Source organism: Leptodactylus fuscus, chromosome 4, assembly GCF_031893055.1.
Source record: "Leptodactylus fuscus isolate aLepFus1 chromosome 4, aLepFus1.hap2, whole genome shotgun sequence".
NCBI classification, from domain to species: domain Eukaryota; kingdom Metazoa; phylum Chordata; class Amphibia; order Anura; family Leptodactylidae; genus Leptodactylus; species Leptodactylus fuscus.
Window position 1 is genome coordinate 8,718,966 of NC_134268.1, and position 22,788 is coordinate 8,741,753.

At 41.6% G+C, this 22,788-nt stretch overlaps 1 protein-coding gene across 1 annotated transcript in view; it reads right to left on the minus strand.

Moving 5' to 3' along the window:
- Positions 1-22,788, minus strand: part of ADGRB1 (adhesion G protein-coupled receptor B1) — a 398,297-nt gene that overhangs the window by 239,364 nt on the left and 136,145 nt on the right. The window contains exons 8-11 of the mRNA XM_075270037.1: positions 15,820-15,921; positions 13,323-13,429; positions 12,467-12,661; positions 11,180-11,248 (exon numbers count right to left, since the gene is read on the minus strand). Of these exons, the coding sequence (XP_075126138.1) occupies positions 11,180-11,248; positions 12,467-12,661; positions 13,323-13,429; positions 15,820-15,921 (473 nt within the window). The remainder of the gene's footprint in view (positions 1-11,179; positions 11,249-12,466; positions 12,662-13,322; positions 13,430-15,819; positions 15,922-22,788) is intronic.

Sequence of the window (22,788 nt, forward strand, 5' to 3'; positions counted from 1 at the left end):
GTCTCCCCTATGTATGGTGGTCTCCCCTCTATATGACGGTCTCCCCTCTATATGATGGTCTTTCCTCTATATGACGGTCTCCCCTCTATATGGCGGTCTCCCCTCTATATGATGGTCTCTCCTCTATATGGCGGTCTCCCCTCTATATGATGGTCTCTCCTCTATATGACGGTCTCCCCTCTATATGGCAGTCTCTCCTCTATATGATGGTCTCTCCTCTATATGGCGGTCTCCCCTCTATATGGCAGTCTCTCCTCTATATGGCAGTCTCCCCTATGTATGGTGGTCTCCCCTCTATATGATGGTCTCCCCTCTATATTATGGTCTCCCCTCTATATGATGGTCTCCCCTCTATATGACGGTCTCTCCTCTATATGGCAGTCTCCCCTCTATATGGCAGTCTCTCCTCTATATGACGGTCTCCCCTCTATACTACGGTCTCTCCTCTATAGGACGGTCTCCCCTCTATATGGCGGTCTCCCCTCTATATGACGGTCTCTCCTCTATATGGCGGTCTCCCCTCTATATGGCAGTCTCTCCTCTATATGGCAGTCTCCCCTATGTATGGTGGTCTCCCCTCTATATGATGGTCTCCCCTCTATATTATGGTCTCCCCTCTATATGATGGTCTCCCCTCTATATTATGGTCTCTCCTCTATATGGCGGTCTCCCCTCTATATGACGGTCTCTCCTGTATATGGTGGTCTCCCCTCTATATGGCGGTCTCCCCTCTATATGGCGGTCTCCCCTCTATATGACGGTCTCTCCTCTATATGGCAGTCTCCCCTCTATATGGCAGTCTCTCCTCTATATGACGGTCTCCCCTCTATACTACGGTCTCTCCTCTATAGGACGGTCTCCCCTCTATATGGCGGTCTCCCCTCTATATGACGGTCTCTCCTCTATATGGCAGTCTCCCCTCTATATGGCAGTCTCTCCTCTATACTACGGCCTCTCCTCTATACTACGGCCTCTCCTCTATACTACGGTCTCTCCTCTATAGGACGGTCTCCCCTCTATAGGACGGTCTCCCCTCTATATGACGGTCTCCCCTCTATATGGCGGTCTCCTCTCTATATGACGGCCTCTCCTCTATACTACGGTCTCTCCTCTATATGGCAGTCTCCTATCTATATGACGGTCTCCCCTCTATAGGACGGTCTCCCCTCTATATGATGGTCTCCCCTCTATATGACGGCCTCTCCTCTATATAATGGCCTTTTCCTGTAGTCTCCCCTCACTATATATAATAATATAGACGGCTATCCCTCTGTTGGTGATTGTGTCCATTGATTTATCGGAGTTAGTAATGAGTTGGGGCGAAGCGTTTATGTTGTGTCTTCAGAATCAAAGCCTGATCAATGCGGTAATTACTACACCGTGCAGGCGATAATTGCTGCCGATCCATAGTATAACCGGGGGAGGGGCTCACCGCTGCAGCAAATAATATACAGTGCTATATAAGGACTATGGAACATGAGTATATACATGGTAGATGATTACTATGTGGGGAAGGCTGGACGTACCAGGCTGCTGCCTATGGAGCTGTCCCTTGTGGCCTCCACCACTCTGTCAGGTCAGGGCGCAGTAGCATTGCAGTCACATGTATAGTGACTATGGTATATACACTCACTGGCCACTTTATTAGGTACACCATGCTAGTAACGGGTTGGACCCCCTTTTGCCTTCAGAACTGCCTCAATTCTTCGTGGCATAGATACAACAAGGTGCTGGAAGCATTCCTCAGAGATTTTGGTCCATATTGACATGATGGCATCACACAGTTGCAGTCGCAGATTTGTCGGCTGCACATCCATGATGCGAATCTCCCGTTCCACCACATCCCAAAGATGCTCCTCTATTGGATTGAGATCTGGTGACTGTGGAGGCCATTGGAGTACAGTGAACTCATTGTCATGTTCAAGAAACCAGTCTGAGATGATTCCAGCTTTATGACATGGCATTGCATTATCCTGCTGAAAGTAGCCATCAGATGTTGGGTACATTGTGGTCATAAAGGGATGGACATGCTCAGCAACAATACTCAGGTAGGCTTTGGCGTTGCAACGATGCTCAATTGGTACCAAGGGGCCCAAAGAGTGCCAAGAAAATATTCCCCACACCATGACACCACCACCACCAGCCTGAACCGTTACCGATACAAGGCAGGATGGATCCATGCTTTCATGTTGTTGACGCCAAATTCTGACCCTACCATCCGAATGTCGCAGCAGAAATCGAGACTCATCAGACCAGGCAACGTTTTTCCAATCTTCAATTGTCCAATTTCGATGAGCTTGTGCAAATTGTAGCCTCAGTTTCCTGTTCTTAGCTGAAAGGAGTGGCACCCGGTGTGGTCTTCTGCTGCTGTAGCCCATCTGTAGCCTCAAAGTTGGACGTACTGTGCGGCGTTCAGAGATGCTCTTCTGGCTACCTTGGTTGTAACGGGTGGCTATTTGAGTCACTGTTGCCTTTCTATCAGCTCGAACCAGTCTGGCCATTCTCCTCTGACCTCTGGCATCAACAACGCATTTCCTCCCACAGAACTGCCGCTCACTGGATGTTTTTTCTTTTTCGGACCATTCTCTGTAAACCCTAGAGATGGTTGTGCGTGAAAATCCCAGTAGATCAGCAGTTTCTGAAATACTCAGACCAGCTCTTCTGGCACCAACAACCATGCCACGTTCAAAGGCACTCAAATCACCTTTCTTCCCCATACTGATGCTCGGTTTGAACTGCAGGAGATTGTCTTGACCATGTCTACATGCCTAAATGCACTGAGTTGCCGCCATGTGATTGGCTGATTAGAAATTAAGTGTTAACGAGCAGTTGGACAGGTGTACATAATAAAGTGGCCGGTGAGTGTATATAGTAGCCATGTCCAGGGGTTCTGTGGTCACTAGATCAAACCAAGGGCCACATCCCCCACACGATAATGGATGATGAGATGTAATTATTGATGATGATTATTAATGATTGATGATGATTTATAGACGACTGATGAATCAAAGATTATTGAATCTGTTACATTCTGATTATTGATGATTGTTGATGATAACTGATTACTAATAATGACTGATAGATTATTAAGGATGATTAATTGTTGCCGTTGATCATTGATTGATTTGTTAAACAATAACTGATGATTGATGGATCATTAATCATGAAGATGATTGATAATTGTTGATGATAAATGATAATTGATTATTGATGACTGATCACCAATGAAGATGACTAATAATTGGTTATTAATAATGATTATTGCTGATTGATGATGATTAATAATGATTGAGTACTGATTGATTATTGCTGATAATTGATGGCTGATTGATTATTGATAGGTCATTAATCGATGAAGATATTTGTTTCTCAGTATTGCTGATGATGATAATCGATGGCTAATTGTTGATGACTGATTGTGATGATCGATTGAAGATTGATTATTGCTGAAGATTGATGATAAGTGATGATTGATTAATAATGATGACTGATCACGAGTGACTGCTGATGATAATTGATTCTAAAAATGATTATTAATGACTGATTATTGGTGGATTGATGATAATGAATATTGATGATTGATTATTGATGATTATTGATTACTTCTAATCATGATATTGATGACTGATGATGGTGAATGATGTCTCCTCCTGCTCTGGAGTAATATGTATGATGTAAAGGGATGTATGATGTATGATGTAAAGGGATGTATGATGTATAGGGATGTATGATGTATAGGGATGTATGATGTATAGAGATGTATGATGTATAGGGTTGTATGATGTACGATGTATGATGTATAGGGATGTATGATATATAGGGATGTATGATGTATAAGGATGTATGATGTATAGGGATGTATGATGTATAAAGATGTATGATGTATAGGGATGTATGATGTACGATGTATAGGGATGTCTGATGTACGATGTATAGAGAAGTACGATGTATGATGTATAGGGATGTATGATGTATAGGGATGTATGATGTATAGGGATGTATGATGTATAGGGATGTATGATGTATAGGGTTGTATGATGTACGATGTATGATGTATAGGGATGTATGATGTATAGGGATGTATGATGTATAGGGATGTATGATGTATGATGTATAAGGATGTATGATGTATAGGCATGTACGATGTATGATGTATAGGGATGTATGATGTATAGGGATGTATGATGTATAGGGATGTATGATGTATGATGTATAAGGATGTATGATGTATAGGGATGTATGATGTATAAGGATGTATGATGTATAGGGATGTATGATGTATAAGGATGTATGGTGTATGATGTATAGGGATGTATGATGTATAGGGATGTATGATGTATGATATATAAGGATGTATGATGTATAGGGATGTATGATGTACGATGTATAGGGATGTCTGATGTACGATGTATAGAGAAGTACGATGTATGATGTATAGAGATGTATGATGTATGATGTATAGGGATGTATGATGTATAGGGATGTATGATGTATAGGGATGTATGATGTATAGGGATGTATGATATATAGGGATGTATGATGTACGATGTATGATGTATAGAGATGTACGATGTATGATGTATAGGGATGTGTGATGTATAGGGATGTATGATGTATGATGTATGATGTATAGGGATGTTTGATGTATAGGGATGTATGATGTATAGGGATGTATGATGTATGATGTATAAGGATGTATGATGTATAGGGATGTATGATGTATAAGGATGTATGATGTATGATGTATAGGGATGTATGATGTATGATGTATAAGGATGTATGATGTATAGGGATGTATGATGTACGATGTATAGGGATGTCTGATGTACGATGTATAGAGAAGTACGATGTATGATGTATAGAGATGTACGATGTATGATGTATAGGGATGTATGATGTATAGGGATGTATGATGTATAGGGATGTATGATGTATAGGGATGTATGATGTATAGGGATGTATGATGTATAGGGTTGTATGATGTACGATGTATGATGTATAGGGATGTATGATGTATAGGGATGTATGATGTATAGGGATGTATGATGTATGATGTATAAGGATGTATGATGTATAGGCATGTACGATGTATGATGTATAGGGATGTATGATGTATAGGGATGTATGATGTATAGGGATGTATGATGTATGATGTATAAGGATGTATGATGTATAGGGATGTATGATGTATAAGGATGTATGATGTATAGGGATGTATGATGTATAAGGATGTATGGTGTATGATGTATAGGGATGTATGATGTATAGGGATGTATGATGTATGATATATAAGGATGTATGATGTATAGGGATGTATGATGTACGATGTATAGGGATGTCTGATGTACGATGTATAGAGAAGTACGATGTATGATGTATAGAGATGTATGATGTATGATGTATAGGGATGTATGATGTATAGGGATGTATGATGTATAGGGATGTATGATGTATAGGGATGTATGATATATAGGGATGTATGATGTACGATGTATGATGTATAGAGATGTACGATGTATGATGTATAGGGATGTGTGATGTATAGGGATGTATGATGTATGATGTATAGGGATGTTTGATGTATAGGGATGTATGATGTATAGGGATGTATGATGTATGATGTATAAGGATGTATGATGTATAGGGATGTATGATGTATAAGGATGTATGATGTATGATGTATAGGGATGTATGATGTATGATGTATAAGGATGTATGATGTATAGGGATGTATGATGTACGATGTATAGGGATGTCTGATGTACGATGTATAGAGAAGTACGATGTATGATGTATAGAGATGTACGATGTATGATGTATAGGGATGTATGATGTATAGGGATGTATGATGTATAGGGATGTATGATGTATAGGGATGTATGATATATAGGGATGTATGATGTACGATGTATGATGTATAGAGATGTACGATGTATGATGTATAGGGATGTGTGATGTATAGGGATGTATGATGTATGATGTATAGGGATGTTTGATGTATAGGGATGTATGATGTATGATGTATAGGGATGTATGATGTATGATGTATAAGGATGTATGATGTATAGGGATGTATGATGTATAAGGATGTATGATGTATAGGGATGTATGATGTATAGGGATGTATGATGTATAAAGATGTATGATGTATAGGGATGTATGATGTACGATGTATAGGGATGTCTGATGTACGATGTATAGAGAAGTACGATGTATGATGTATAGAGATGTACGATGTATGATGTATAGGGATGTATGATATATAGGGATGTATGATGTATAGGGATGTATGATGTATAGGGATGTATGATGTATAGGGATGTATGATGTATAGGGATGTATGATGTATAGGGTTGTATGATGTACGATGTATGATGTATAGGGATGTATGATGTATAGGGATGTATGATGTATAGGGATGTATGATGTATAAGGATGTATGATGTATAGGGATGTACGATGTATGATGTATAGGGATGTATGATGTATAGGGATGTATGATGTATAAGGATGTATGATGTATAGGGATGTATGATGTATAAGGATGTATGATGTATAGGGATTTATGATGTATAAGGATGTATGATGTATGATGTATAGGGATGTATGATGTATAGGGATGTATGATGTATGATGTATAAGGATGTATGATGTATAGGGATGTATGATGTACGATGTATAGGGATGTCTGATGTACGATGTATAGAGAAGTACGATGTATGATGTATAGAGATGTACGATGTATGATGTATAGGGATGTATGATGTATAGGGATGTATGATGTATAGGGATGTATGATATATAGGGATGTATGATGTACGATGTATGATGTATAGAGATGTACGATGTATGATGTATAGGGATGTGTGATGTATAGGGATGTATGATGTATGATGTATAGGGATGTTTGATGTATAGGGATGTATGATGTATGATGTATAGGGATGTATGATGTATGATGTATAAGGATGTATGATGTATAGGGATGTATGATGTATAAGGATGTATGATGTATGATGTATAGGGATGTATGATGTATAGGGATGTATGATGTATAAGGATGTACGATGTATAGGGATGTCTGATGTACGATGTATAGAGAAGTACGATGTATAATGTATAGGGATGTATGATATATAGGGATGTATGATGTATAGGGATGTATGATGTATAGGGATGTATGATGTATAGGGATGTATGATGTATAGGGATGTATGATGTATAGGGTTGTATGATGTACGAAGTATAAGGATGTATGATGTATAGGGATGTACGATGTATGATGTATAGGGATGTATGATGTATAGGGATGTATGATGTATGATGTATAAGGATGTATGATGTATAGGGATGTATGATGTACGATGTATAGGGATGTCTGATGTACGATGTATAGAGAAGTACGATGTATGATGTATAGAGATGTACGATGTATGATGTATAGGGATGTATGATGTATAGGGATGTATGATGTATAGGGATGTATGATGTATAGGGATGTATGATATATAGGGATGTATGATGTACGATGTATGATGTATAGAGATGTACGATGTATGATGTATAGGGATGTGTGATGTATAGGGATGTATGATGTATGATGTATAGGGATGTTTGATGTATAGGGATGTATGATGTATGATGTATAGGGATGTATGATGTATAAGGATGTATGATGTATAGGGATGTATGATGTATAAGGATGTATGATGTATGATGTATAGGGATGTATGATGTATAGGGATGTATGATGTATAAAGATGTATGATGTATATGGATGTATGATGTACGATGTATAGGGATGTCTGATGTACGATGTATAGAGAAGTACGATGTATGATGTATAGAGATGTACGATGTATGATGTATAGGGATGTATGATATATAGGGATGTATGATGTATAGGGATGTATGATGTATAGGGATGTATGATGTATAGGGATGTATGATGTATAGGGATGTATGATGTATAGGGTTGTATGATGTACGATGTATGATGTATAGGGATGTATGATGTATAGGGATGTATGATGTATAGGGATGTATGATGTATGATGTATAAGGATGTATGATGTATAGGGATGTACGATGTATGATGTATAGGGATGTATGATGTATAGGGATGTATGATGTATGATGTATAAGGATGTATGATGTATAGGGATGTATGATGTATAAGGATGTATGATGTATGATGTATAGGGATGTATGATGTATAGGGATGTATGATGTATGATGTATAAGGATGTATGATGTATAGGGATGTATGATGTACGATGTATAGGGATGTCTGATGTACGATGTATAGAGAAGTACGATGTATGATGTATAGAGATGTACGATGTATGATGTATAGGGATGTATGATGTATAGGGATGTATGATGTATAGGGATGTATGATATATAGGGATGTATGATGTACGATGTATGATGTATAGAGATGTACGATGTATGATGTATAGGGATGTGTGATGTATAGGGATGTATGATGTATGATGTATGATGTATAGGGATGTTTGATGTATAGGGATGTATGATGTATGATGTATAGGGATGTATGATGTATGATGTATAAGGATGTATGATGTATAGGGATGTATGATGTATAAGGATGTATGATGTATGATGTATAGGGATGTATGATGTATAGGGATGTATGATGTATAAGGATGTACGATGTATAGGGATGTCTGATGTACGATGTATAGAGAAGTACGATGTATGATGTATAGGGATGTATGATATATAGGGATGTATGATGTATAGGGATGTATGATGTATAGGGTTGTATGATGTACGATGTATAAGGATGTATGATGTATAGGGATGTACGATGTATGATGTATAGGGATGTATGATGTATAGGGATGTATGATGTATGATGTATAAGGATGTATGATGTATAGGGATGTATGATGTATAAGGATGTATGATGTATAGGGATGTATGATGTATAAGGATGTATGATGTATGATGTATAAGGATGTATGATGTATAGGGATGTATGATGTACGATGTATAGGGATGTCTGATGTACGATGTATAGAGAAGTACGATGTATGATGTATAGAGATGTACGATGTATGATGTATAGGGATGTATGATGTATAGGGATGTATGATGTATAGGGATGTATGATGTATAGGGATGTATGATATATAGGGATGTATGATGTACGATGTATGATGTATAGAGATGTACGATGTATGATGTATAGGGATGTGTGATGTATAGGGATGTATGATGTATGATGTATGATGTATAGGGATGTTTGATGTATAGGGATGTATGATGTATGATGTATAGGGATGTATGATGTATGATGTATAAGGATGTATGATGTATAGGGATGTATGATGTATAAGGATGTATGATGTATGATGTATAGGGATGTATGATGTATAGGGATGTATGATGTATGATGTATAAGGATGTACGATGTATAGGGATGTCTGATGTACGATGTATAGAGAAGTACGATGTATGATGTATAGAGATGTACGATGTATGATGTATAGGGATGTATGATGTATAGGGATGTATGATGTATAGGGATGTATGATATATAGGGATGTATGATGTACGATGTATGATGTATAGAGATGTACGATGTATGATGTATAGGGATGTATGATGTATAGGGATGTATGATGTATGATGTATAGGGATGTTTGATGTATAGGGATGTATGATGTATGATGTATAGGGTTGTATGATGCATAGGGATGTATGATGTATAAGGATGTATGATGTATAGGGATGTATGATGTATGATGTATAAGGATGTATGATGTATAGGGATGTATGATGTACGATGTATGATGTATAGAGATGTACGATGTATGATGTATAGGGATGCATGATGTATAGGGATGTATGATGTATGATGTATAGGGATGTTTGATGTATAGGGTTGTATGATGCATAGGGATGTATGATGTGCGATTTATGATGTATAGGGATGTCTGACATACAATGTATGATGTATAGAGATGTACGATGTATAGGGTTGTATGATGTATAGGGATGTATGATGTATAGGGATGTATGATGTACGATGTATGATGTATAGGGATGTATGATGTATAGGGTTGTATGATGTACGATGTATGATGTATAGGGATGTATGATGTATAGGGATGTATGATGTATAGGGATGTATGATGTATAGGGTTGTATGATGTATAGGGATGTATGATGTACGATGTATGATGTATAGGGATGTATGATGTATAGGGATGTATGATGTATGATGTATAGGGTTGTATGATGTATAGGGATGTATGATGTATAGGGATGTATGATGTATAGGGATGTATGATGTATAGGGATGTATGATGTATAGGGATGTATGATGTATAGGGATGTATGATGTATAGGGTTGTATGATGTATAGGGATGTACGATGTATGATGCATAGGGATGTATGATGTATAGGGATGTATGATGTATGATGTACGATGTATGATGTATAGGGTTGTATGATGTATAGGGATGTACGATGTATGATGCATAGGGATGTATGATGTATAGGGATGTATGATGTATGATGTATAGGGATGTATGATGTATAGGGATGTATGATGTATGATGTATAGGGATGTATGATGTATAGGGATGTATGATGTACGACGTATGATGTATAGAGATGTATGCTGTATAGGGATGTATTGACTCTCTCAGATTGCAGCTTCTGGGGTTTCATACATGTCCTATAACAATATCAAAAATAATAGCCCCCAAGTGACCGATGTCGTATACAGCAGCCAGGCTGGATTTCATCTTAATTGGGAGGGGGTCACTTACTTCAGTCACATATAAGTGCCCCCGTGTGACTTGCGGCCTGACTTCGCCATCGATCATCAGAAGTTTCCAGGACTAATAACAACCTGCAATGAGGATGATGCCGGGCGGAGGCGCGAGGTTCCAGAACTGCCTTACCTCAATGACATGACGGCCATGGAAGTCTCTAGACTGTGCAGACCCCCCATAGAGCACAGCAATGAGGGGACCCCCAGTATAACGTGTGGCCCCTATCACCCCCCTACATTCAGGGCTTGTACTTCTCCTTGCCATCTGCTCCTTTCTAATGGTGCCAGTGCAGGGGGAACATTGTAAGCTGTGGCCCCTCACTCCGGGCCCCCAGCATCGCTCCATGGGCAGGATTATCACCACTCACCATTTGGGCTTCGTCCCACTTGTCCCGGTTTTCGTCAGACAATAAGTTGCTGATGATCTGCACGAAGTTCTGCAGGAAGACAGAAGAGAGGCCATGAGTATTGTCAGTCATTAGTGCGGGGACAGATTGTCACCTCCAGGACTCGGGAGAACATTCTGCTCTTATCATCCAGCCCACCACTCGCTCTGCAGCAGATCTATTACCCCAGGCGCCCCCCACCCCCGGCCTCCATGTTATTCCCTGCAGGCACATTGTCACCGGCTCCTCCACATTGATTCCTGCATGGCTGAGATACGCCAATAATCCAAGGCCTTACAGGGGGGGCGCCATGTATCTGAGAACAGCGTTACATATGTCTCCAGAACCTGCAGAAGACTCTACTGGGAGCTAGTGGGAAGTATCTAAGACAAGGTGTATCTAAGCTTACTGCGTCTGATACTAAGCAGTGTATAGTGTATTTAATCCTATCAGGTGGTGTACTCTGAGCTGTGTATCTAATCTTATCACATGTGATGTCTGTTTAGCCGTGTATCTAATCATATCATTTGTGATACTGTCTACTGGGCTGCTGTATCTAATCCTATAATGTGTGACACAGTCTACTTAGATGTGTATCTAAGTTCCTCATGTGTGATACAGTCTGTTGAGCTGTGTATCTAAGCCTCCCTTGTGTTATACTGTCTGCTGAGTTGTGTATCTAATCCTATCCTGTGTGATACAGTCTGCTGAGCTGCGTATCTAAGCCTCTCTTGTGTTATACTGTCTGCTGAGCTGTGTATCTAAGCCTCCCTGGTGGTATACTGTCTGCTGAGCTGTGTATCTAAGCCTCTCTTGTGTTATACTGTCTGCTGAGCTGTGTATCTAAGCCTCCCTTGTGTTATACTGTCTGCTGAGCTGTGTATCTAAGCCTCCCTTGTGTTATACTGTCTGCTGAGTTGTGTATCTAAGCCTCCCTGGTGGTATACTGTCTGCTGAGCTGTGTATCTAAGCCCCCCCCGGTGGTATACTGTCTGCTGATCTGTGTATCTAAGCCTCCCTTGTGTTATACTGTCTGCTGAGCTGTGTATCTAAGCCTCCCTTGTATTACCCTGTCTGCTGAGCTGTGTATCTAAGCTTCTCCTATGTGATACTGTATACTGAGCTGTGTATCTAAGCCTCCCTTGTGTTATCCTGTCTGCTGAACTGTGTATCTAAGCCTCTCCTATGTGATACTGTATGCTGAGCTGTGTATCTAAGCCTCTCCTATGTGATACCGACCCCCCATAGCTCTATTATTTACCCCCTTACCTGGACATCATTGGATGAGGGGTTGTGGTACGGCCGCCTGAAGATCTCGGTCATGTTCCTCAGACTGTCCACAATAGATAAGATGTCTCCGCTATAACTGGCGCCCTCTTGAGTCGCATCCACCAGAGTCTGCAGCACCCCCGAGACGCCTTCCCCCTTCTGCCCTCTCTGAGCTTTGGAGAGGTGCTCCCTGATCTATAATAGGCAATATATCACATAATATAACAATCCTGCACCAGACATCTCATGTGCACTACAGCGCCCCCAGAGGTGGTCCTCCAGCAGCTCTACCTTATAGTTACATTCATCCTAGAGCATTAGCTATAGAGTTCATGTCACCTGCAGCCCCGCTAATCCCATCCATGACCGGCAGACGTCCCTGGTGATCGCAGAGACTGAAACGCGTCAGGCCCTGCACATTCCCCTGCTCATTAGTCACCATAATGGGGGATCGGATTGTGCTCGCTGCATTATTGTAAGGAGATGGAGACTAACAAGTGCTCATTTCTGCCTTTCCCTCCCCTCCTAATACCATATTTAACAGCTTAGGTCTCATTTAGCGAGGAAAAAAAAAGACCCAAAATGCGCCTTAAAAGTCACGGTACAAAGGTGAGCGCGATTCATGAGGGAATTATGGCGGCTTGCTGTGCACGTAATAATACAAATCACAAAAGCACTTAAACTATTCTGTTCCCCCGGATGTCTTGTATCTGGAGACGCCACCAACCTGCGTTATTACAGCGCCAGCAGCCCTACGCCTTACACAGGGAAAAAAAAAAGTCAAAAAAGAACAAATTGAATTAAACCATAAATAATAAGACTGCGAGGAGACGCCAAACGGTATTTTTTATCTTACCATCTGTTGAAGATTCCTGTAGTCAAGGGAAACACATTTGATGTACGTCGGAGCCTCCCAGTACGCTTCTCCCACCTCGTCCAGAACGCACTTTCGGAGAATGAGCCCTGGAAACGAGCAACAGGATGGAATGAAGAGTAAACCCTTATTGGCCGAAAGTTCCCCATGAGGTGGGAGTTAGTCTATCTGTGCTTAGGAAAGCTGGGTGTCATGGGGGAGTCAAAATGTCCCTGGTCATGCAACAAAACAGGCAGTATATAGTGGCTGGGGGACTGACAACAGTGCTGAAGTCACAAGACCATCCTCATGGACTCCCAACTGATACATTTTACCTGCACTGATACAATGTAACAAACTATCAGAACAGGGGAAGATGGACACATGTAGGACTAAAGATATGTAGCCATGGCTCAGCGCCAATATGTGAGCAACCCCGGCTACATAGGCTACTGTATATAGCAGCTGCTGCATTGGTGCTGTCCACCGGCCGTGGTGCTGAAGTCAGAAGACCATCCTCATGGCCTCCAAACTGATACAATTCCCCTGCACTGATACATTGTAACAAACTATCCGGACAGGCGAGACTGCACCCAGATCTGCAGTGTAAAAGGGGAAGGGTCAGGGCAGTAGTTTGGGCCTATGGGGCAGGAGGTGGATGAGGTTTGGGTCTATGGGGCAGGAGGTGGATGAGGTTTGGGTCTATGGAGCAGGAGGTAGATGGGGTTTGGGTCTATGGAGCAGGAGGTAGATGGGGTTTGGGTCTATGGGTCAGGAGGTGGAGGAGGTTTGGGTCTATGGGGCAGGAGGTAGATGAGGTTTGGGTCTATGGGGCAGGAGGTGGATGAGGTTTGGGTCTATGGGGCAGGAGGTGGAGGAGGTTTGGGCTTATGGGGCAGTAGGTGGATGAGGTTTGGGTCTATGGGGCAGGAGGTGGAGGAGGTTTGGGTCTATGGAGCAGGAGGTGGATGAGGTTTGGGTCTATGGGTCAGGAGGTAGATGGGGTTTGGGTCTATGGGTCAGGAGGTGGAGGAGGTTTGGGTCTATGGGGCAGGAGGTGGATGAGGTTTGGGTCTATGGAGCAGGAGGTAGATGGGGTTTGGGTCTATGGGTCAGGAGGTGGAGGAGGTTTGGGTCTATGGGGCAGGAGGTAGATGAGGTTTGGGTCTATGGAGCAGGAGGTAGATGGGGTTTGGGTCTATGGGTCAGGAGGTGGAGGAGGTTTGGGTCTATGGGGCAGGAGGTGGATGAGGTTTGGGTCTATGGGGCAGGAGGTGGATGGGGTTTGGGTCTATGGGGCAGGAGGTGGATGAGGTTTGGGTCTATGGAGCAGGAGGTGGATGAGGTTTGGGTCTATGGGGCAGGAGGTGGATGGGGTTTGGGTCTATGGGGCAGGGGGTGGATGAGGTTTGGGCTTATGGGGAAGGAGGTGGATGAGGTTTGGGACTATGGGGCAGGAGGTTTGGGTCTATGGGGCAGGAGGTGGATGAGGTTTGGGCTTATGGGGAAAGAGGTGGAGGAGGTTTGGGTCTATGGGACAGACAATAGAGGAGGTTTGGGCCTATGGGGCAGGAGGTGGAGGAGGTCTGGGTCTATGGGCAGACAGTGGATAAGGTTTGGGCTTATGGGGAAAGAGGTGGATGAGGTTTGGGTCTATAGGACAGACAATGGAGGAGGTTTGGGCCTATGGGGCAGAAGGTGGATGAGGTTTGGGCTTATGGGGAAAGAGGTGGAGGAGGTTTGGGTCTATGGGACAGACAATAGAGGAGGTTTGGGCCTATGGGGCAGGAGGTGGATGAGGTTTGGGTCTATGGAGCAGGAGGTGGATGAGGTTTGGGTCTATGGAGCAGGGGGTAGATGAGGTTTGGGTCTATCGGGCAGGAGGTGGATGGGGTTTGGGCCTATGGGGCAGGAGGTGGAAGAGGTTTGAGCCTATGGGGCAGGAGGTGGATGAGGTTTGGGTCTATGGAGCAGGGGGTAGATGAGGTTTGGGTCTATGGGGCAGGAGGTGGAGGAGGTTTGAGCCTATGGGGCAGGAGGTGGAGGAGGTTTGGGTCTATGGGGCAGGAGGTGGATGAGGTTTGGGTCTATGGGGCAGGAGGTGGATGAGGTTTGGGTCTATGGGGCAGGAGGTGGATGAGGTTTGGGTCTATGGGGCAGACGGTGGATGAGGTTTGAGCCTATGGGGCAGGAGGTGGAGGAGGTTTGGGTCTATGGGGCAGGAGGTGGATGGGGGTTGGGCTTATGGGGAAGGAGGTGGCGGAGATTTGGGCCCATAGGGCAGACGGTGGATGAGGTTTGGGCCTACCATAGACTCCACTAGACAATGCATCTACCCTGCAGTTACTAAGCTGTGAGTCCTCTGAGTAGAGCTGCAGTGTAAAGAATGAGGGAGATACTTATCAAAGGTTCTGTTTGGAATCTTGTTATAGGATCATGAGGCGTTTTCTTGTACAAGTGGCCGTACGGGAAGGCGACCTGTAGACCAAGTTCCCCTTACCGGTGGCATTTCGAGGGCAGCGAACCTCGGCCGTATCTCCCGCTGGGGTTTCTTGCCAAACAACAGCCGCGTAATTTTCTTCAGGACAAATCTCATGAGGCTCTGAAAAGACAGAGAGATCTCTTGTTAAAGGTCAATCCTATTTGCCAATATAGTTTAAGGATTTTTTCCGTTGGCGCGGCGTTCTCTCCTCGTCGCGATGTAGGAGTGATGATTAACTTTCTACTGGCAGAGACGTGAGCCAGGGAAGAGACTCACATTAAAAATAGGGGAGAAGGTAAGAATGTGCCAGATCGTGTCATCTGCTGCTGATTAACCATGTCTGGCGAGCGCGCTCATTACCGACTCCTCCACCGACTTACTTACAATAATGGACTTGTTAATTACCGGGCAGGGGGGGACCGGCACCTCCAAAGTGCGGAGCGCAGGCAGGCTCGTAGGGGGGTGTTCACATGTCGCAGTTTGTGCTATGATTTTCAGAAAGTGACACAAAACTACAGAATTTTGTTCTGGTTTTGGAAGATTGCACTAAAGGCGTGTGAATAGACTCTTAGAAATATGACTGTAAAAATGACATCAGTTCCCACCTCCTGAAATACTCTGTGCTGCTCCTTCCTTGCCTGTAACCTCCCGCAAGATCAGCACTTCTCTACTGAAATACTCTGTGCTGCTGGGAGGATACTACTATATAACTCTCTACCTACAACCTCCCACGCTCTTCTCCTGAAATACTCTGTGTTGCTGAAAGGATTCTGCTCCTTCCACTATATACTGTAACACTGTGTGCTGACATACGGTATACAAATAATACAGATACCTATATGATAACAGTATACAGTGCCGCCACCATCAGTAATAAGTAAGTGATACACAATTCATCAGTCAATAATACCGTAAAGTAGTTACACAATACTGCCATAGAATATGTATATAATATCACCAAACACTGGTTATAGAAGACCATCATACAGTAGTTATATAATACCGCCATACAATGGTCATATAGTATCACCATACAGCAGTTATGTAATACTGCCATGTAGTGGTTACACAATATCACCATACCGACATACAGTGGTCATATAATAGCACCATATAGTGGTTATATAAAACCAATGTACTATGGTCATATAATACTGCCAGACTAAGGTCATACAATACTGTGATATGGTGTTTATGAAATACCGCTATACTATAGTCATATAATACCTCCATATAGTGGTTAAATAAAACTGCTATACTATGGTCATATAATACTGTCATACAGTGGTTATATATTACTTCAATACAGTGGTTATATATCACCATAGATTGCTTATATAATACCCCTATAGTATGGCCATATGATACTGCCATACATTGGTTATATAATACCACTATTCTATGGTCATACAATACTGCCAGACTAAGGTCATATAATACTGTCATATGGTGGTTACATAATACTGCTATACTATAGTCATATAATACCTCCATATAGTGGTTATATAAAACCGCTATACTATGGTCATATAATACTGTCATACAGTTGTTAAATAATACCTCAACACAGTGGTTATATACAGTATGACCACAGAGTGCTCATATAATACCCCTATAGTATGGTCATATGATACTGCATTACATTGGTTATATAATACCACTATACCAGGGTCATTTAATACCGCCATACAGTGGTTATATAATACTGCCATCTTGCGGCACAGGTCTTACACCCCTTTATGTTTGATGGATTTTTTGGCTGTTTGCTTGCTGCCTACAGATGCTCAGTGCTGTGTGTGCCGCCCCCCGGTACTATCAGACAACCGTCACCGGCAGCCTGGTGATGTGCGCTGGCTTTGATGTCAGCTCATTTGGTGGCAGCTCCATCACTTGTCACTCGGCGGTGTCCTGTCTCATTACCACATGGGCCCGCGTTGTTTTCATTAGTGGCGCGGTGGAGACAGGTGATCTGCAATGGGCGGGCGCGTGGGAGTCGGCCCATTATTTTCCCCCTGTATGCGGTATTACTCAGGATTGTCATGAATACATTATATTATATATAACAGGAGCTCGTGTCCTGAGGCTATAACAGGGGTAGAGCTGCCAGTGGCCCCGGGGCCCGAACTGAAGGCTTGATGGAGAGAGATTCATTAAATGGTGATACGTGAGACAGGAGAAGCTCAGGAGAGTTGTCAGGAAGATAATACCGCAGATATGGAGGAGACACCGGCAGTGAGAGCAGGCAGGGCAGGCTGAGATTTGTAGTCCATATGCACATGTGTGTGTACTGGAATGTATCTAATCCTATCCTGTGTGATACTGTATACTGAGCTGTGTATCTAAGCCTATCCTGTGTGATACTGTATACTGAGCTGTGTATCTAATCCTATCCTGTGTGATACTGTATACTGAGCTGTATCTAATCCTATCCTGTGTAATACTGTATACTGAGCTGTGTATCTAATCCTATCCTGTGTGATACTGTATACTGAGCTGTGTATCTAATCCTATCCTGTGTGATACTGTATACTGAGCTGTGTATCTAATCCTATCCTGTGTGATACTGTATACTGAGCTGTATCTAATCCTATCCTGTGTGATACTGTATACTGAGCTGTATCTAATCCTATCCTGTGTGATACTGTATACTGAGCTGTGTATCTAATCCTATCCTGTGTAATACTGTATACTGAGCTGTATCTAATCCTATCCTGTGTGATACTGTATACTGAGCTGTGTATCTAATCCTATCCTGTGTGATACTGTATACTGAGCTGTGTATCTAATCCTATCCTGTGTGATACTGTATACTGAGCTGTATCTAATCCTATCCTGTGTGGTACTGTATACTGAGCTGTATCTAATCCTATCCTGTGTGATACTGTATACTGAGCTGTATCTAATCCTATCCTGTGTGATACTGTATACTGAGCTGTGTATCTAATCCTATCCTGTGTGATACTGTATACTGAGCTGTGTATCTAATCCTATCCTGTGTGATACTGTATACTGAGCTGTGTATCTAATCCTATCCTGTGTGATATACTGTATACTGAGCTGTGTATCTAATCCTATCCTGTGTGATACTGTATACTGAGCTGTGTATCTAATCCTATCCTGTGTGATACTGTATACTGAGCGGTGTATCTAATCCTATCCTGTGTGATACTGTATACTGAGCTGTATCTAATCCTATCCTGTGTGATACTGTATACTGAGCTGTATCTAATCCTATCCTGTGTGATACTGTATACTGAGCTGTGTATCTAATCATATCCTGTGTGATACTGTATACTGAGCTGTGTATCTAATCCTATCCTGTGTGATACTGTATACTGAGCTGTGTATCTAATCCTATCCTGTGTGATACTGTATACTGAGCTGTGTATCTAATCCTGACCTGTGTGATACTGTATACTGAGCTGTGTATCTAATCCTATCCTGTGTGATACTGTATACTGAGCTGTGTATCTAATCCTGACCTGTGTGATACTGTATACTGAGCTGTGTATCTAATCCTATCCTGTGTGATACTGTATACTGAGCTGTATCTAATCCTATCCTGTGTGGTACTGTATACTGAGCTGTATCTAATCCTATCCTGTGTGATACTGTATACTGAGCTGTATCTAATCCTATCCTGTGTGATACTGTATACTGAGCTGTGTATCTAATCCTATCCTGTGTGATACTGTATACTGAGCTGTGTATCTAAGCCTATCCTGTGTGATACTGTATACTGAGCTGTGTATCTAATCCTATCCTGTGTGATACTGTATACTGAGCTGTATCTAATCCTATCCTGTGTAATACTGTATACTGAGCAGTGTATCTAATCCTATCCTGTGTGATACTGTATACTGAGCTGTATCTAATCCTATCCTGTGTGATACTGTATACTGAGCTGTATCTAATCCTATCCTGTGTGATACTGTATACTGAGCTGTGTATCTAATCCTATCCTGTGTAATACTGTATACTGAGCTGTATCTAATCCTATCCTGTGTGATACTGTATACTGAGCTGTGTATCTAATCCTATCCTGTGTGATACTGTATACTGAGCTGTGTATCTAATCCTATCCTGTGTGATACTGTATACTGAGCTGTATCTAATCCTATCCTGTGTGGTACTGTATACTGAGCTGTATCTAATCCTATCCTGTGTGATACTGTATACTGAGCTGTATCTAATCCTATCCTGTGTGATACTGTATACTGAGCTGTGTATCTAATCCTATCCTGTGTGATACTGTATACTGAGCTGTGTATCTAAGCCTATCCTGTGTGATACTGTATACTGAGCTGTGTATCTAATCCTATCCTGTGTGATACTGTATACTGAGCTGTATCTAATCCTATCCTGTGTAATACTGTATACTGAGCTGTGTATCTAATCCTATCCTGTGTGATACTGTATACTGAGCTGTATCTAATCCTATCCTGTGTGATACTGTATACTGAGCTGTATCTAATCCTATCCTGTGTGATACTGTATACTGAGCTGTGTATCTAATCCTATCCTGTGTGATACTGTATACTGAGCTGTATCTAATCCTATCCTGTGTGATACTGTATACTGAGCTGTGTATCTAATCATATCCTGTGTGATACTGTATACTGAGCTGTGTATCTAATCCTATCCTGTGTGATACTGTATACTGAGCTGTGTATCTAATCCTATCCTGTGTGATACTGTATACTGAGCTGTGTATCTAATCCTGACCTGTGTGATACTGTATACTGAGCTGTGTATCTAATCCTATCCTGTGTGATACTGTATACTGAGCTGTGTATCTAATCCTGACCTGTGTGATACTGTATACTGAGCTGTGTATCTAATCCTATCCTGTGTGATACTGTATACTGAGCTGTGTATCTAATCCTATCCTGTGTGATACTGTATACTGAGCTGTATCTAATCCTATCCTGTGTGGTACTGTATACTGAGCTGTATCTAATCCTATCCTGTGTGATACTGTATACTGAGCTGTATCTAATCCTATCCTGTGTGATACTGTATACTGAGCTGTGTATCTAATCCTATCCTGTGTGATACTGTATACTGAGCTGTGTATCTAATCCTATCCTGTGTGATACTGTATACTGAGCTGTGTATCTAATCCTATCCTGTGTGATATACTGTATACTGAGCTGTGTATCTAATCCTATCCTGTGTGATACTGTATACTGAGCTGTGTATCTAATCCTATCCTGTGTGATACTGTATACTGAGCGGTGTATCTAATCCTATCCTGTGTGATACTGTATACTGAGCTGTATCTAATCCTATCCTGTGTGATACTGTATACTGAGCTGTATCTAATCCTATCCTGTGTGATACTGTATACTGAGCTGTGTATCTAATCATATCCTGTGTGATACTGTATACTGAGCTGTGTATCTAATCCTATCCTGTGTGATACTGTATACTGAGCTGTGTATCTAATCCTATCCTGTGTGATACTGTATACTGAGCTGTGTATCTAATCCTGACCTGTGTGATACTGTATACTGAGCTGTGTATCTAATCCTATCCTGTGTGATACTGTATACTGAGCTGTGTATCTAATCCTGACCTGTGTGATACTGTATACTGAGCTGTGTATCTAATCCTATCCTGTGTGATACTGTATACTGAGCTGTATCTAATCCTATCCTGTGTGGTACTGTATACTGAGCTGTATCTAATCCTATCCTGTGTGATACTGTATACTGAGCTGTATCTAATCCTATCCTGTGTGATACTGTATACTGAGCTGTGTATCTAATCCTATCCTGTGTGATACTGTATACTGAGCTGTGTATCTAAGCCTATCCTGTGTGATACTGTATACTGAGCTGTGTATCTAATCCTATCCTGTGTGATACTGTATACTGAGCTGTATCTAATCCTATCCTGTGTAATACTGTATACTGAGCTGTGTATCTAATCCTATCCTGTGTGATACTGTATACTGAGCTGTGTATCTAATCCTATCCTGTGTGATACTGTATACTGAGCTGTGTATCTAATCCTATCCTGTGTGATACTGTATACTGAGCTGTATCTAATCCTATCCTGTGTGATACTGTATACTGAGCTGTATCTAATCCTATCCTGTGTGATACTGTATACTGAGCTGTGTATCTAATCCTATCCTGTGTAATACTGTATACTGAGCTGTATCTAATCCTATCCTGTGTGATACTGTATACTGAGCTGTGTATCTAATCCTATCCTGTGTGATACTGTATACTGAGCTGTGTATCTAATCCTATCCTGTGTGATACTGTATACTGAGCTGTATCTAATCCTATCCTGTGTGGTACTGTATACTGAGCTGTATCTAATCCTATCCTGTGTGATACTGTATACTGAGCTGTATCTAATCCTATCCTGTGTGATACTGTATACTGAGCTGTGTATCTAATCCTATCCTGTGTGATACTGTATACTGAGCTGTGTATCTAATCCTATCCTGTGTGATACTGTATACTGAGCTGTGTATCTAATCCTATCCTGTGTGATATACTGTATACTGAGCTGTGTATCTAATCCTATCCTGTGTGATACTGTATACTGAGCTGTGTATCTAATCCTATCCTGTGTGATACTGTATACTGAGCGGTGTATCTAATCCTATCCTGTGTGATACTGTATACTGAGCTGTATCTAATCCTATCCTGTGTGATACTGTATACTGAGCTGTATCTAATCCTATCCTGTGTGATACTGTATACTGAGCTGTGTATCTAATCATATCCTGTGTGATACTGTATACTGAGCTGTGTATCTAATCCTATCCTGTGTGATACTGTATACTGAGCTGTGTATCTAATCCTATCCTGTGTGATACTGTATACTGAGCTGTGTATCTAATCATATCCTGTGTGATACTGTATACTGAGCTGTGTATCTAATCCTATCCTGTGTGATACTGTATACTGAGCTGTGTATCTAATCCTGACCTGTGTGATACTGTATACTGAGCTGTGTATCTAATCC